General features: G+C 40.3%; 1 protein-coding gene across 25 annotated transcripts in view; it reads right to left on the bottom strand.

Moving 5' to 3' along the window:
* Nucleotides 1–15,237, bottom strand: part of EPB41 (erythrocyte membrane protein band 4.1) — a 238,408-nt gene that overhangs the window by 88,746 nt on the left and 134,425 nt on the right. For all 25 annotated transcript variants that reach the window (XM_017872687.1, XM_017872677.1, XM_017872682.1 and 22 more), the window contains exons 8-9: nt 5,048–5,135; nt 2,620–2,772 (exon numbers count right to left, since the gene is read on the bottom strand). In XM_017872687.1, the coding sequence (XP_017728176.1) occupies nt 2,620–2,772; nt 5,048–5,135 (241 nt within the window). The remainder of the gene's footprint in view (nt 1–2,619; nt 2,773–5,047; nt 5,136–15,237) is intronic.

The raw sequence follows: 15,237 nt of genomic DNA, 5'->3' as shown, positions 1-15,237 counted from the left end.
TTTTTTTTTTTTTTTTTCCAGAAAACACACACACATTCACTATACATTTTTCTGAGACACAATTAAGTTACTTTTGATTGTCCAGACACTACTTTTCCTTAGTCACTGTCTGCATTTGGGACACTATTCAATGAACAGGGAATGGGATATTGACCAAGTCCTCCGATCAATCAATATTATTAAGCAAAAGAAATTAGTAATAGGAGCTAAAGATTTTATTTCAAGCCAGATTTTAAATCCAGTTTTAAAATTGACAAATAAAATTGTACATACTTATCATCTACAACATGTTTTGAAATATGTATACATGCCAGGCGCGGTGGCTCACGCCTGTAATCCCAGCACTTTGGGAGACTGAGGTGGGCAGATTACAAGGTCAGGAGTTCAAGACCAGCCTGACCAACATGGTGAAACCTCGTCTCTACTGAAAATACAAAAAAAACTAGCCGGGCATGGTGGCACGCACCTGTAATCCCAGCTACTCAGGAAGCTGAGGTAGGAGAACCACTTGAACCCAGGAGGTGGAGGTTGCAGTGAGCTGAGATCGTGCCACTGCACTCCAGCCTGGGTGACACAGTGAGACTTCATCTCAAACAAACAAACAAACAAAAAACCCCAAGAAATATGTATACATTGTGAAATGGCTAAATTGAGCTGATTAACATATGTATTACCTGACATAATTTTTTTTCGAGGTGAGAAAACTTAAAATCTAGTCTCTTAGCAATTTTCAAGAATACAATACATTGTTATCAATGTTAGTTACCATGTTGTACAGTAGATCTCTTGAACGAATCTCAGATTCTTGAATCATTAAATATTTATTTTTTCCTCTGATTGATCATTAATTTATCTAGATTCCTTTTACACTGAAGCAAACCATATTCTGCCAGGGCTACTAGAAACACTGTTCTGTTGACCTCTTGCCTCTTTGTTTCTACTTTAAGTATATTTTATAAGATGAAAAGGAAACTGACATTTATTTTGAGTGCCTACTATTGCCAGTGACACTATGATTAGATAGTATCATCTATATTTTACACATGAAGAAACTGAGGTCAGTAAGTTATTTGCTCAGTCTCACAGCTGTGAAATAACAGAACCAGATTTTCACCCTCTTCACCATACCATGCCACTGCTAAATCATCTACTGCTGCCACAATACTGTTTCTCAAAATCCTATTGTTCCTGATTGCCTTCTTAAATAAGAATTTTACATTTTAGAAGTCAAGGACTTCCCATTATCATATTAACATGTGTGAGGGATGGGATTCTAATTTGCTGTTATATTTCTAGTCCCTAGAATAGTGTCCGACACAGGAAAGCTCTCAATAAGTATTTGTTGATTGAATAACTCTTGAATTTGAAATTTTAAGGGAAGGCACTGATTGCTCTGTTGTTAGGCAAAGGTAAATAATTATGGTACAAAATAAATGCTTCTATGGTAATTCCTATCCAAGAGTTTTAAGGTTTCACATTCAGAATTTGCAGGCAGAAATAATGAGCCATTTTCGCCAGCAGATGGTGATAAACACACAAAAAAGCCACCTTAGGTTAGTATCATTTCCTATATAGAACTTATACAGCTGTCATCTCATTTGATCTTCAAATAACTATGATGGAGAAGGTATTATCTGCTCAAATGATAAGGAAGCCAAGCCTTAGATTTGTACGGTCTTTTGTTTAGTATGTAGCAGAAAAGAAGCCAGAACCCAGAACTGTTTTTTTTTTTTTTGTTGAGACGGAGTCTCACTCTGTCGCCCAGGCTGGAGTCCAGTGGCCGAATCTCAGCTCACTGCAAGCTCCGCCTCCCGGGTTTACGTCTCCTGCCTCAGCCTCCGAGTAGCTGGGACTACAGGCGCCCGCCACCTCGCCCGGCTAGTTTTTTTTTGTATTTTTAGTAGAGACGGGGTTTCACCGTGTTAGCCAGGATGGTCTCGATCTCCTGACCTCGTGATCCGCCCGTCTCGGCCTCCCAAAGTGCTGGGATTACAGGCTTGAGCCACCGCGCCCGGCCCAGAACTGTTTTAAAAACTTTAATTCCTACTTAAACAATTTTATGCTATTCCATAACGGCTCTTCTATACAAAAGTTAAATTTGGCCAGCACTAGTATATCCTGAAACCAACTAATAAATGAATTAACTGGTACAAAGTTGAACATCCAACTCTATTACAAATCTAGAACTTGGCCCTAGAACCCACTCTCAGTAACCACAAGAAGCTATGCATACAAATAAATTTTAATTATATAAGGTAAGGGATTGGTGGTGCCAAACATGAGTAATTTATCCCCATAAATAATTTTAAAATCTCATGCTACTCAATTTAAAATATTTTCCATTAAGTTTTGCTTGGAGTAAGGAACAAATCTATCAGTCCAACTTTAACTTTTTTGCAATGGTATATTTACATACAAAAAGTGAAATGTCCAGAAGACCAGTCGTAAAGAAAAGCAGCAGCATCACAGGACTAATCAACTTAGAAAACAGAATTATCAGCCCTTGAAAAGTTAACTACAGAAAGACTTCTCAGACGACTTAATAAGGAAAATGGAAATGTAGATATTTCAAATACAGTCTGTGTCTGGTTTGGGGGGAAGGAAATACAAATTCTGTACCTCTCCAGGCCGAATCTTGATGAAAAAGCTGCTACGTTTATAAGAAATCTTCAGCACTTTGGGCCAAGGGAAGCGGTTAATTCTCAGCTTATCTTTGTAAACCAGAAGGCCACTAGAGCAGACACCTAGGATGATATCTACTCCTTCCAAGTCCTGAAAAAGAAAAATGTTAGCATTTCAGTCTGGAGCAAAGTACTCAATACACTGTTGACTATTACTAGATAATCTGAAGAGAACAATCAAAAACAGTTGCAAAACATACAATGAATAATAAAGGTCAGCCTAACAATTATAATTTATGGACCTATTATGTTTAAATCAGCAGTCATGACTTCCTGGAGAGCAGGGCTTGGAGCTATGTATACTACCAAATACACATTCACAATTATTAATATAATTCTTGTTTTTTATGATAAAGTGTTAACAGCTCCAGAAATCATGTTAAGTGTAGGAGTTGACTCTATTCCTGTATAAACTCAGCACAAGACAATCTTAGGTTATTAAAATTGATGTTAAGTACATTAAATTAACAATATGATCCCTAAGTCAAGAAGTTACATTAAGGCACAATGAAATCATATTTACATGCCTCTTTATTAAAGACAACTTTAAAAAATTAAATACGTAATATTAATCATCTATGTCTGTAATTCAAAGAAAATAAATTTCACCTAAGTTAGTCCCTACAGCTAACAGTTTGTTTAGCTAAGTAATCAAAACACAAAGTTAAATGCTTCTTGACTACTCTTTCCCCAAAAATGAGTATAGAGAAATATATTAGTGCCTACCCGTGTTATAACAGAGAAGTAGGAATTACATACAGTTCCAGTTCAGTGACTATGTAACTGAGAATTTCTGAGAAGACGCCCTCTTAAATTTTTAAAGCTTCTGGGTATAACTACATTTCACTTTGGAGAAACAATTTGCTTTATAATATTTGGGAAAGGAACATGCTGCCTGACTCCATCAATACCTGAATTGACACCAGTTTCCAGCAGGAATTGTGAAGCAAAATCTAGCCATTTCAGTTGTAGAAACATACCTAACCTGATGTACTGGATCTTCCTATACGTTAGAGATTCATAGAAGTTGTAGTACCCAGCCCAAAACAATCCAGAACAACTTTTTTTCTTAAGATAAGAGTCTCAACTGTCACCTAGGCTGGAGTGCAGTGGTGCAATCTAGGCTCACTGCAGCCTCTACCTCCTGGGCTCAAACAATCCTCCCACCTCAGCCTCCTGAGTAGGTGGGACCACCAAAGACACGTGCCACCATGCCTAATTTTTTGTATTTTCTGTGGAGATGGGGTTTCACCATGTTCCCCAATCTGGTCTTGAACTCCCAAGCTTGAGCGATCAACCGCCTCAGCCTCCCAAATTGTTGGGATTACAGGTGTGAGCCACCACACTGGCACTGAACCTCCCCAGCAACTTTGGTAGCTGAAGATAAGAGAAGTAAGGAGGCTTTCCTTAAGTATTCATTCTGTTAGGTTGTATTAGGTAGAACTAGGATTAAAGCTCAAGTTTCCAGGGCCCTACCCAACTGGTTTTTGAATGAGCCACTGTGGTTCATTCAGTGTGTATCAGAATAACTTGGAGAGCTTGTTAAAATGGATTGCTGAGCTCCACCCCCAGAGATTCTAACTCAGCAGGCCTGGGATCGGGCCTGAAATGTGCACTTCTAACAAGTTCCTAGGTGATGTTAAATGTTGCTGACTCAGACACCATACTTTGAGAACCACTACTCTAGGCCAATGGTTCTCAGATTCAAGCATGAATTAGAATCATTTGGATGCTCTTTAAATCTGGAGATTCTAGAACCTCTCCTCCAAATTAATTCCATACATCTGAGAGAAGCTCAGGGATCTACATATTGAATGAACATCTTCGGTGATTCGATGTAGGTGATGCTAGCTGTGAAACAGGCCTTGCTGCCCACTACTCTATTTTCAAATGTTACTGCATGTTAGGAAAATCAATTTCTTTTTCTCTAGGGGCTATCTTTTGATCTTAACAGTAGTTTGGATATGAAACTTTATTCTGAGGGTGGAATTGCTAAGGGGCAAATTCAATTGATACAGTTGACTGATTTAACTGATACACTTAAAAAGATAACAAGAAGTACTCTTTTTTTTTTTTTTGAGACGGGGTCTTGCTCTGTCGCCAGGGCTGGAGTGCAGTGGCACAATCATGGCTCACTGTACCCTCCATCTCCTAGACTCAAGTGATCTTCCCACCTCAGCTTCTCGAGTAGCTGGGACTAGAGGCATGAGCTGCTGTGCCTAGTCTACTATCTCTTTTGAATGTTTTAAAATACCCCAGATGTTGGTAAGAAGTATTATACGACACAGATGTGATACACACATAACAGACATGTATCATATAATGTCTTCCACATGCATATTAATAAAGGGCAAAGATATCATTACCTTTGCTTTATGAAGATCAACTCCATACATAGACAACTTTTTAGCATTCTCAAGAAACTCCAAGTCAGCCTGAGCTGGAGTCATGGACCTTTGATAGAATAAAAACATAAAATTCTTTCAGTGTTATAGTGTCATCATTTACAGTAACATTTACATATTCATTGTATTTTTAACACATGAACATATACATACCACTATGTATGTAAGCTATATTTCCTAGTCCTGAAAGTAGGTTATTATGGAACAGAACTCATCACTACCTGTATCTAAATAATTAAAATATACCTTAGAAAAGACAATGTGAGCAAACAAAAGTGACCAAAAGCTACAAAAAAAATTTTTTTTAATCCTACTAAACAATTTCCTTAAAGCTATTTCATCTATCATTAGTTCTGCCCCTTCTCTTCACTCTTTTTCTCCAACATACATAAGCTCCTCCCACTAATTTTTCTTGCCAAGGAGATGACCAAATTAAATCCTCAGAGGGCATGGTATAATTTACAATATCCTCTTATAGCTGCCTTTTTCTCTCCATACCCCTGAATTGAGTTATGGAAATTAAACAAGAGGGCAGCTGATGTTACTTAACTGAGGACTCTTAATCGGGGCAGGCTTGATGAAAAGAAAATTTCTGGTAACAGATGGTGTCCTGCCCACTGATATAAACAAAATAAACTGGTTAACAGAAGCACATAGATAATGGGGCTGCTTTCTCTGTTATTAATATGTCTTCATTACCAGGCATATAATGAATTAGATTTGTTTGAAAACAGTCAGTCTCACTGTCTAAACACTCGCTGTGAGTCTTTTCTTCTCCTCTATAAATTTCCTCTCTTTTGAAAAGTGTTCATGAGCTGTTATATAGAGCTTTCAAGACAAAAATTTCACTTCTAATGCTGCACAATTCAGACCAATCAAGTATAACTTAACAGTAACAATAAGGCAGCCACATCCCTAAGGGAAAAACATGTAAATGCCAGTTTCCCATAAGACTGCCTCAAGCTACAGAAAACTGCAGGGGTCTCTTCATTTAACAAGGAAAAGTGTCTTCCAAATCCATCTGTCTTTACCCTAATTAAAAGGACAAAGGATTCCTTGGAACAACAACCACCAAAATATGTATATAACAGGAGAGAGGATGCGGATTTGTTACTGACTTAGCCTTCATGAACAAACTTATTTTCACAAGCACTGAAGCATCACACCTAATTCTATTTATTAATGAACCTGAAATTGAAGATTAAAAAAAGGAGAATGGGAAAATTAGCCCCTTATGCAAGTCTGTATATTCAAGTCATTAAAAACATTTCAGGAAAGTTTTGTAGTTTTTAATTTTTTTCCATCTAAGTTACATTTTTTTCTAGTTAACATCACTCCTATTTTGTTTCTGTTGTTGTTACCGTTATCGACGAGATGAATTTTAGAATTTTTGTTTGTTTGTTTTTTGAGACAGGGTCTCACTCTGTCACCCAGACTGCAGTGCAATGGTGCTAACACAGCTCACTGCAACCTCCACTTCCCAGGCTCAAGTGATCCTCCCACCTCCAGACTCCTGAGTAGCTGGGTCTACAGATGCATGCCATCATGTCCAGCTAATTTTCTTATTTTTTGTACAGAGGGGGTCTTGGTATATTGCCCAGGCTGATCTTGAACTCCTAGGCTCAAGCCATCCTCCAGCCTCGGCCTTCCAAAATGGTGGGATTACAAGCGTGAGTCACCACTCCAGCTGAATTTTAGGATTTTGAAGCTGGAAAGGAGCTTGAACAAAAAGAGTACAACAATTTCATTTTGCTGTTGAAGAAACAGGTTCTCAGGGATTACATTATCACAGGCAAGTTAGGACCCTTAATTGAGACAGCAGACTTAAGTCAGAACTCAAGTCACAATACTTGGGCTGGAATCCAGGCTTTGGTACTTATGAGTGGCCAGCCAGTGTCTTACTCCATCTCCTCTATGAAACAATCATAATAATGCATATTTCCAGAAGAATACTAGGATAGGCAATGACTTTTTTGTTTTTGCTGAATGAATGAATGTTACTATTAGGATCAAAATGAGATAATGGTTATAAAACTGCTTTATAGACATGAATAGTTATTATTGCAGCCTTAGTTTTCTGATAGTCCAGTGGTTCATCTGCACACAAATCATACAATTAAGAGACACAATTTGGATCACTTGAATTTGAAGACAAATTTTAAAACATTAAATAAAGTAATTATGATAAAATCTTCCCTATACTCACTCCTCCTACCCTACCCTAAGGGACATTAATGGGGGTCAATCAATTTGAATACAGATTTAAATTTCATAGTATGTAGTTACATGCTTCTATAAATAAGCATGCTTTAAAAAATAAGGAGAGATCAGGCCAGGCACGGTGGCTCACGTCTGTAATCCCAGCACTTTGGGAGGCTGAGGCGGGTGGATCACCTGAGGGAATCCAAGACCAGTCTGACCAACACAGAGAAACCCCATCTCTACTAAAAATACAACATTAGCCAGGCATGGTGGCGCATTCCTGTAATCCCAGCTACTCAGGAGGCTGAGACAGGAGAATCGCTTGAACCCCGGAGGCAGAGGTTGTGGTGAGCTGAGACTGCGTCATTGCACTCCAGCCTGGGCAACAAGAGTGAAACTCCATCTCACAAACAAACAAACAAACAAATATGGAGAGATCTTTAAAACTTCCTTGTTAGTTGAAAATAATATTTATATTTGAAGTTTGGCTGATGTTTGCATTTAAAATTTTTTTACCTAATTTTTAGCCAGGCTCAGTGGCATGCACCTATAGTTCTAGCTACTCTGGAGGCTGAGGCAGGAGGATTGCTTGAGTCTATGAGCCTAGGCGACACAGAGAGACCTCGTCTCTAAAAAAAGAAAAAGAATAATTTTAGCTGGGTGTGGTGACCTGTAGTCTCAGCTACTTGGGAGGCTGAGGCAGGTAGATTGCTTGAGTTTAAGGCTGCGAGTTACAATCACACCTGTAAATAGCACTGCACTTCAGGTTGCACAACATAACAAGGTCCCTTTATAATTTTTTAAAATATATAATTCTAATTCAAGGACTTCTTGTTTTTTTTTTTTTTTTTTGAGACAGAGTCTCACTCCATTGCCCAGGCTGGAGTGCAGTGGCACGATCTCGGCTCACTGCAACCTCTGCCTCCTGGGTTCAAGCGATTCTTCTGCCTTAGCCTCCCAAGTAGCTGGAACTACAGGCACCCGCCACCATGCCTGGCTAATTTTGTATTTTAGTAGAGATGGGGTTTCACCATATTGGCCAGGCTGATCTCAAACTCCTGACCTCGTGATCTGCCCATCTCAGCCTCCCAAAGTGCTGGGATTAAAGGCGTGAGCCACCACGCCAAGCCAAAAAAAATTTTTTTTAAGAGACAGGGTCTTGCTCTGTCACCCAGACTGCAGTGCAGTGGCACCATCATGGCTCACTGCAGCCTTGACCTCCTGGGTTCAAGTGATCCTCTCACCTCAGCCTCCTGAGCAGCTGGACCACAGGCGTGTGCCACCACACCCAGTGATTCTTCTGCCTCAGCCTCCCAAGTAGCTGGGACTACAGGCACCCGCCACCATGCCTGGCTAATTTTTGTATTTTTAGTAGAGATGGGGTTTCACCATATTGGCCAGGCTGGTCTCAAACTCCTGACCTCGTGATCTGCCCATCTCAGCCTCCCAAAGTGCTGGGATTAAAGGCGTGAGCCACCACGCCAAGCCAAAAAAAATTTTTTTTAAGAGACAGGGTCTTGCTCTGTCACCCAGACTGCAGTGCAGTGGCACCATCATGGCTCACTGCAGCCTTGACCTCCTGGGTTCAAGTGATCCTCTCACCTCAGCCTCCTGAGCAGCTGGACCACAGGCGTGTGCCACCACACCCAGTTAATTTACTAATACTTTTATTTTTTGTAGAGATAGTATCTCCCTTTGTTGCCCAGTCCCCCAGTAGCTGGGACTACAGGCATGTGCCATCACACCCAGCTAATTTTTTTTTTTTTTTTTGTAGAGATGGGGTCTCACCATGTTGGCCAGGCTGGTCTTGAACTCTTGGGTCAAGCAATCAGCCCACCTCAGCCTCCAAAAGTGCTGCAATGACAGGCATGAGCCACCATGCCCAGCCTTAAAATTTCAATTTATTTATTTATATCAGTACTGACTCATGAATTTTCGTTTTATTCAATGCATTATATCAATTCTTTTCCTTATCTATTTTAATGCTTAAATTGCCCCAGATATGGTCAGTGGGAACCTCTCTAAGCTGGATTCTGTGTCCTGACCATTTCCCATCATTTTTCCAGTACTTCCTTCTGACACAATGTAGAGTTAGAGTATGTATCTGTGTATGTATCTACCTTTTCATATCTATATTTCTATATCTACCTATCTATATATTGGAAACCACAAGTTCACATTGAAGCTTCCAGTTTTAACGCAATATCTTAACCGGGTTCATTTTAGTTTCTCCCTTTCCATAATTTGTGTCTCCCTTTACTGACAGTGAGAAACCTGGCTCCCATTACCCTGAATACATTGACTAATTTAATCACTCCCTCTATATAATCATATAATCTCTCATTGCAGCCACAAACCCCTACCGTATGTGGATGCCCTCCTCACTCTACTTAAACCTTGAATTCCCTATTCTGGGCTACTCAGCACACGTGGATGTCCTCCTTACCTCACCAGGGTTCTGACTGCTGATGTGGGACCATCTCTTCACCCTGCTTAGGCTTTGACACTCTGCATCAAGCACCACCCCGTATGGATGCCCTCCACATCCTGTGTAGGCCCTTCCCCCACATGGATGCCCTTCTTGCTCTGCTTGGCTTCTGAAACCCACCACCAGGTGCCCACACATAGACTACCATCCTCATCCACTTGAGCTCTGACTCTTCATGCCAGGCTACCCTCCAACGCATGAACCCACTCCTCACTCTGCTTAGGCCTCAATATTCCAAGCCAGACTGCCCCTCTGCATGGATGACTACCTTGCTCTGCCCCATCTAGTGTTGCCAGAAAGCTTTTTCCGATTATAAAAATCATACACATTTACTGTATAAAATTTGGAAAATATCATTAAGAGCACAGAAAAGAAAATCTATAATCTCACCACCTACAGACATCTGTGCATGTTAACACAACACGCATATTTGAAAAATTAATATCACAAAATAAATTACTTTTTGCCTTAAATTTTAATGATCAAGGTTTTCCCTAAAATTTCCAAGACCTTTGAAAGTCATAACAAACCAGCTGGGAAGAGATTAGACACCTCTAAACCATTAAAAGTACTGTCTTGAATTTATTCAGTACCACCTAATAATTTACTACTTGCAAGTACTGAGCTTACAAAAGTACCTGACGAGGAAGCTCTGGCACTGGTTAACTCTTGCTCATTAAAAACAGAAGTTACAATAAAGTTTCCCTGCATTTATTTCGAGCAAGTGGGATCAGGATAGAGCTATTCAGTGAGTTCCAGTGTTATGTGACCGCCTTTTAATAATGTTTGCTATATCTCCTAATTAAGGATTGTGATTTCAAATAATTAAGTGGGGGACAATAGACAAGTTTACATACCTTCCTAATACCCATAAATGGAGGGCGATTAATTTTAAAGCTTGATTTGCTAGTGTAAATTTAAAGTGTTAATTATAGCTTTAAAATCCCAGTCTGGGCAAAGGGCCACTACTAAGGATTCCATTTATGCAGGTTGTCTTCTATTTGAGAAGTGCTTATACTGCACTTTCCAATGCATAGTAAAATGCATACGCATCAGCAGGAAGTTTCTTTGGATTAGTTAAAATCCCATGTTGTTGAACATAATTAAACTGTTCCTTTGGGTTTGTGAGGGTTGCAAATCTTTCCAAAAAGGAGCAAGTAAATTCCAAGATGACAGACTCCTAAATGTTCTGGTCATGGTGATCCATTATTGCTCAATTTCTACCACATCCCTAACAGAACGTCAACTGAACTATAGCCATTTGTCCCTTGAGATTGTTTCACCTAACTGGGTTTAAATTCTGATAAAGGTTTAAAACCAGTTCTCCAAACCAAGACACAAACATTCATCACTTGTAAAGTGAGGATAAGAATTTTTATTTATTTATTTATTTAGATGGAGTCTTGCTTTGTCACCCAGGCTAGAGCGCAGTGGCATGATCTCAGCTCATTGCAACCTCCGCCTCCTGGGTTCAAGCGATTCTCCTGCCTCACCCTCCAGAGTAGCTGGGGCTACAGGTGCACGCCACCACGCCCAGCTAATTTTTCTATTTTTAGTAGAGATGGGGTTTCACCATGTTGGCTAGGATGGCCTCAATCTCTTGACCTCGTGATCCATCTGCCTTGGCCTCCCAAAGTGCTGCGATTACAGGTGTGAGCCATGGTGCCCGGCCGAGAATTACTATTATCCTAGCAGATTTATTTTATTTTATTTTATTTTTTTGAGACAGAGCCTTGCTCAGTTGCCCAGTCTGGAGTCCAGTGGTGCGATCTCGGCTCACTGCAAGCTCCGCCTCCCGGGTTCCCGCCATTCTCTTGCCTCAGCCTCCCAAGTAGCTGGGACTACAGGCGCCCGCCGCCACGCCTGGCTAATTTTTTGCATTTTAGTAGAGACGGGGTTTCACCGTGTTGGCCAGGATGGTCTCGATCTCCTGACCTCGTGATCCGCCCGCCTCGGCCTCCGAAAGTGCTGGGATTACAGGCGTGAGCCACCGCGCCCGGCCCTAGCAGGTATTTGAACCCTCACTATATACTGTCATTGTACTAATCACTTTATATAAATTTTCTGATTTAACAATTAGAAAATTCACATTATTGCCCTTATTTTTCAGACGAAAAAACCAAAGCTTAACTTAAGTAACTTACCGAGAGGCACACAGCTAACAAGGAATGGAGTCTGAATTTAAAGAAAGGCTGACTCCAGAGCTCAAGCTTTTAACTATGGTGCCCTATTGCCCTAACTCAGTGGTTCTCAAACTTTTTTGATCTCAGGACCTCTTTATTCTCTTAATAATTATTGTAAAAATTATTGAGGACCCTAAAGAGCTTTTCTTTCTTTTTTTTTGAGGTGGAGTTTCGCTTTTGTTGCCGAGGCTGGAGTGCAACGGCGCGATCTCGGCTCACCGCAACCTCCGCCTCCCGGGTTCAAGTGATACTTCTGCCTCAGCCTCCTGAGTAGCTGGGATTATAGGCATGTGCCACCATGCCCAGTTGATTTTGTATTTTTAGTAGAGACGGGGTTTCTCCATATTGGTCAGGCCGGTCTTGAACTCCTGACCTCAGGTGATCTGGCCGCCTTGGCCTTCCAAAGTGCTGGGATTACAGACATGAGCCACTGCACCTGGCCAAGAGCTTTTCTTTATGTGGCTTATAGCTATTAGTATTCACTATATTAAAATTGTTTTAACTAAGGAAAATTTAAAATGCTTACTAAATTTCTAAAAAGTAACAGTTATCCAGCCAAGCACGGTGGCTCACCTCTGTAATACCAGCACTTTGGCAGGCCAAGGCAAGGCAGATTACCTGAGGTCAGGAGTTGAGGACCAGCCTGGCCAACATGGTGAAACCCTGTCTCTGCTAAAAATACAAAAATTAGCCAAGCGTGGTGGCAGGCACTTGTAATCCCAGCTACTCGGGAGGCTGAGGCACGAGAATCATTTGAACCCAGGAGGCGGAGATTGCAGTGAGTCGAGATCACACCATTGCACTCCAGCCTGGGCGAAAAGAGTGAAACCCCATCTCAAAATAAAATAAAATAACAGTAATCCCATTATTTTTTAACATAAATAACATAATTTCTGAAAAATACCAATATTTTCTGAAAAAGTAATGAAAAAGTAACTTTGCTTTACATATTTACAAATCTCTTCAATGTCTGGCATAGAAGACAGCTGAATTCTCCCAATTGCTTCTGCATTCAATCTGTTGCAATATATTGATTTGGCAGTATGTGAAGAAATCTGATCTCACATAGACATGTAGTTGGAAAAGGGGTGACTATGAATTTAAAATATTCTTTTTTTTCTTTGAGACGGAGTCTTGCTCTTGTCACCCAGGCTAGAGTGCAATGGCACGATCTCAGCTCACTGCAACCATCGCCTCCCAGGTTAAAGTGATTCCCCTGCCTCAGCCTCCCAAGTAGCTGGGATTACAGGTGCTCGCCACCATGCCCAGCTAATTTTTGTATTTTCAGTAAAGACGGGGTTTCGCCATATTGGCCAGGCTGGTCTCGAACTCCAGACCTTGTGATCCGCCTGCCTCGGCCTCCCAAAGTGCTGGGATTACAGGCATGAGCCACTAGGCCTGGTCTAAAATATTCTTTTCTGGTATTATATTAAAATTTATCAATGGCAGTTTCTTAAAGATAATTTTCAATGTGAAATGTAGAAATTTATCAATGAACTTTTTGTACTGTTACATTAAAATCCATTGGTCTATCTTGCATTTTGAATCTTTTACCTGTGCATGATCTAACATTGTGCATTTCTAATCTGAAAATACTTGTTCACCAAGTTAGGAAAATCTTCCAAACCTTGATACAATATGTGTATAAAAAAATCACATTCATTAAAATTACCACCAACCTTAGCAGAAAAGTCTTTAAAAGCTGTCAAGATCATGGGGATATATAAAAGTTTTCCAAAATTGTAATTTTTACCAGAATGCTTCAATTTTGTCATAAGCAACAAATACTGTCAGTTGCTTTCCTAAAAGTAGTAGCTCATTTCATTTTTGAGAAAATGTATGTCAAATAACCAAGTCCGAATAATCATAGTTTGTCATTTTTTCAAGAAAACATGGTGTTTCACAGAAAAGATGGGTGCCGGGAGCGGCGGCTCACGCCTGTAATCCCAGCACTTTGGGAGGCCGAGGCAGGCGGATCACAAGGTCAGGAGATCAAGACCATCCTGGCTAACACGGTGAAACCCCATCTCTACTAAACATACAAAAAATTAGCCGGGCGTGGTGGCGGGTACTTGTAGTCCCAGCTACGTGGGAGGCTGAGGCAGGAGAATGGCGTGAACCCGGAAGGCAGAGCTTGCAGTGAGCCGAGATCCTGCCACTGCACTCCAGCCTAGGCTACAGAGTGAGACTCCATCTCAAAAAAAGAAAAAAAAGATGGCCAATTCAGCTCACAACTCAATTGCACAAGTGCTTTTCCTTGAGACAACTGTCGTGCTTCAGTATGCAGCAGAAATGCTTTGTGTGTACTTCCTATCTAATCACACAGAATATTAAATAGAAATGTATTCAAGACTTAATAAAATTCATACTTTTTGCTGCTTCATTAGGAAAATTCTAAGGTAAGCTGGCTTTCTTTTTAACTGCAAGTGCATGCTGGAGAACAATATAATGACTATTAGTATAGTTTGCCGCAACTGCCTTGATTTGTGCCCCACCCACCTCAACACAGTGAGGAAGGCAAATAACATCTTAGCATTATTACAAAAATAATTTTGACCTCATGGACCCCTTGAAAGAATCTTGAAGATCTCCAGGGTCCATAGACCACCCTTTGAGAACCGTTGTCCTAACTCAAAGGGTGGTTATAAAGATTAAACGTGATGCTGTACATAAAGTGCTTATCACAGTATCTGGCACGTAAGAATAGATGCACAATAACTGGCTACTTATGATGATGATTATGTAACAATCCTATAAAGAAGAATCAAGCATTAGATGAGAGACTATAAGTCCTCTCAAATCTGAGATTCTATTATGATCAGATAACCATTAAAAGACTCATTAGGCCGGGTGCAGAGGCGCATGTCTGTAGTCCTAGCACCTTGGAAGTCTTGAGGCCAGGAGTTTGAGACCAGCCTGGACCACATAGTGAGACTACCAGCTCTACAAAAAAATTTAAAAATTAGCTGGACATGTTAGCACACACCTATAGTCCTAGCTACTCAGAAGGCTGAGGTGAGATGATCACCTGAGCCTAGGAGACTGAAGCTGCAGTGAGCTATGATCACACCACTGCACTCCACTCTAGGCGAGAGTGAGACTCCATCTCTCTTTAAAAAAAAAAAATCAGAGACAGATTTCAAGTATCAACCATAATCTGACATCATTTTCTGAGGTTCAGCTCTATGGCAGCAGTAAATATTTTCTTTTACTATTTTGCTGATGCCCAAAGTTATATTATAATTAATAAAAAATATTTTTAAATTATTAGATAATAA

This window comes from Rhinopithecus bieti, unplaced genomic scaffold (genome assembly GCF_001698545.2).
Source record: "Rhinopithecus bieti isolate Rb0 unplaced genomic scaffold, ASM169854v2 scaffold_7649, whole genome shotgun sequence".
Lineage (NCBI taxonomy): Eukaryota > Metazoa > Chordata > Mammalia > Primates > Cercopithecidae > Rhinopithecus > Rhinopithecus bieti.
Note: the sequence above shows the minus strand (reverse complement) of the source record. Positions and strands in the feature narration are given on the sequence as shown.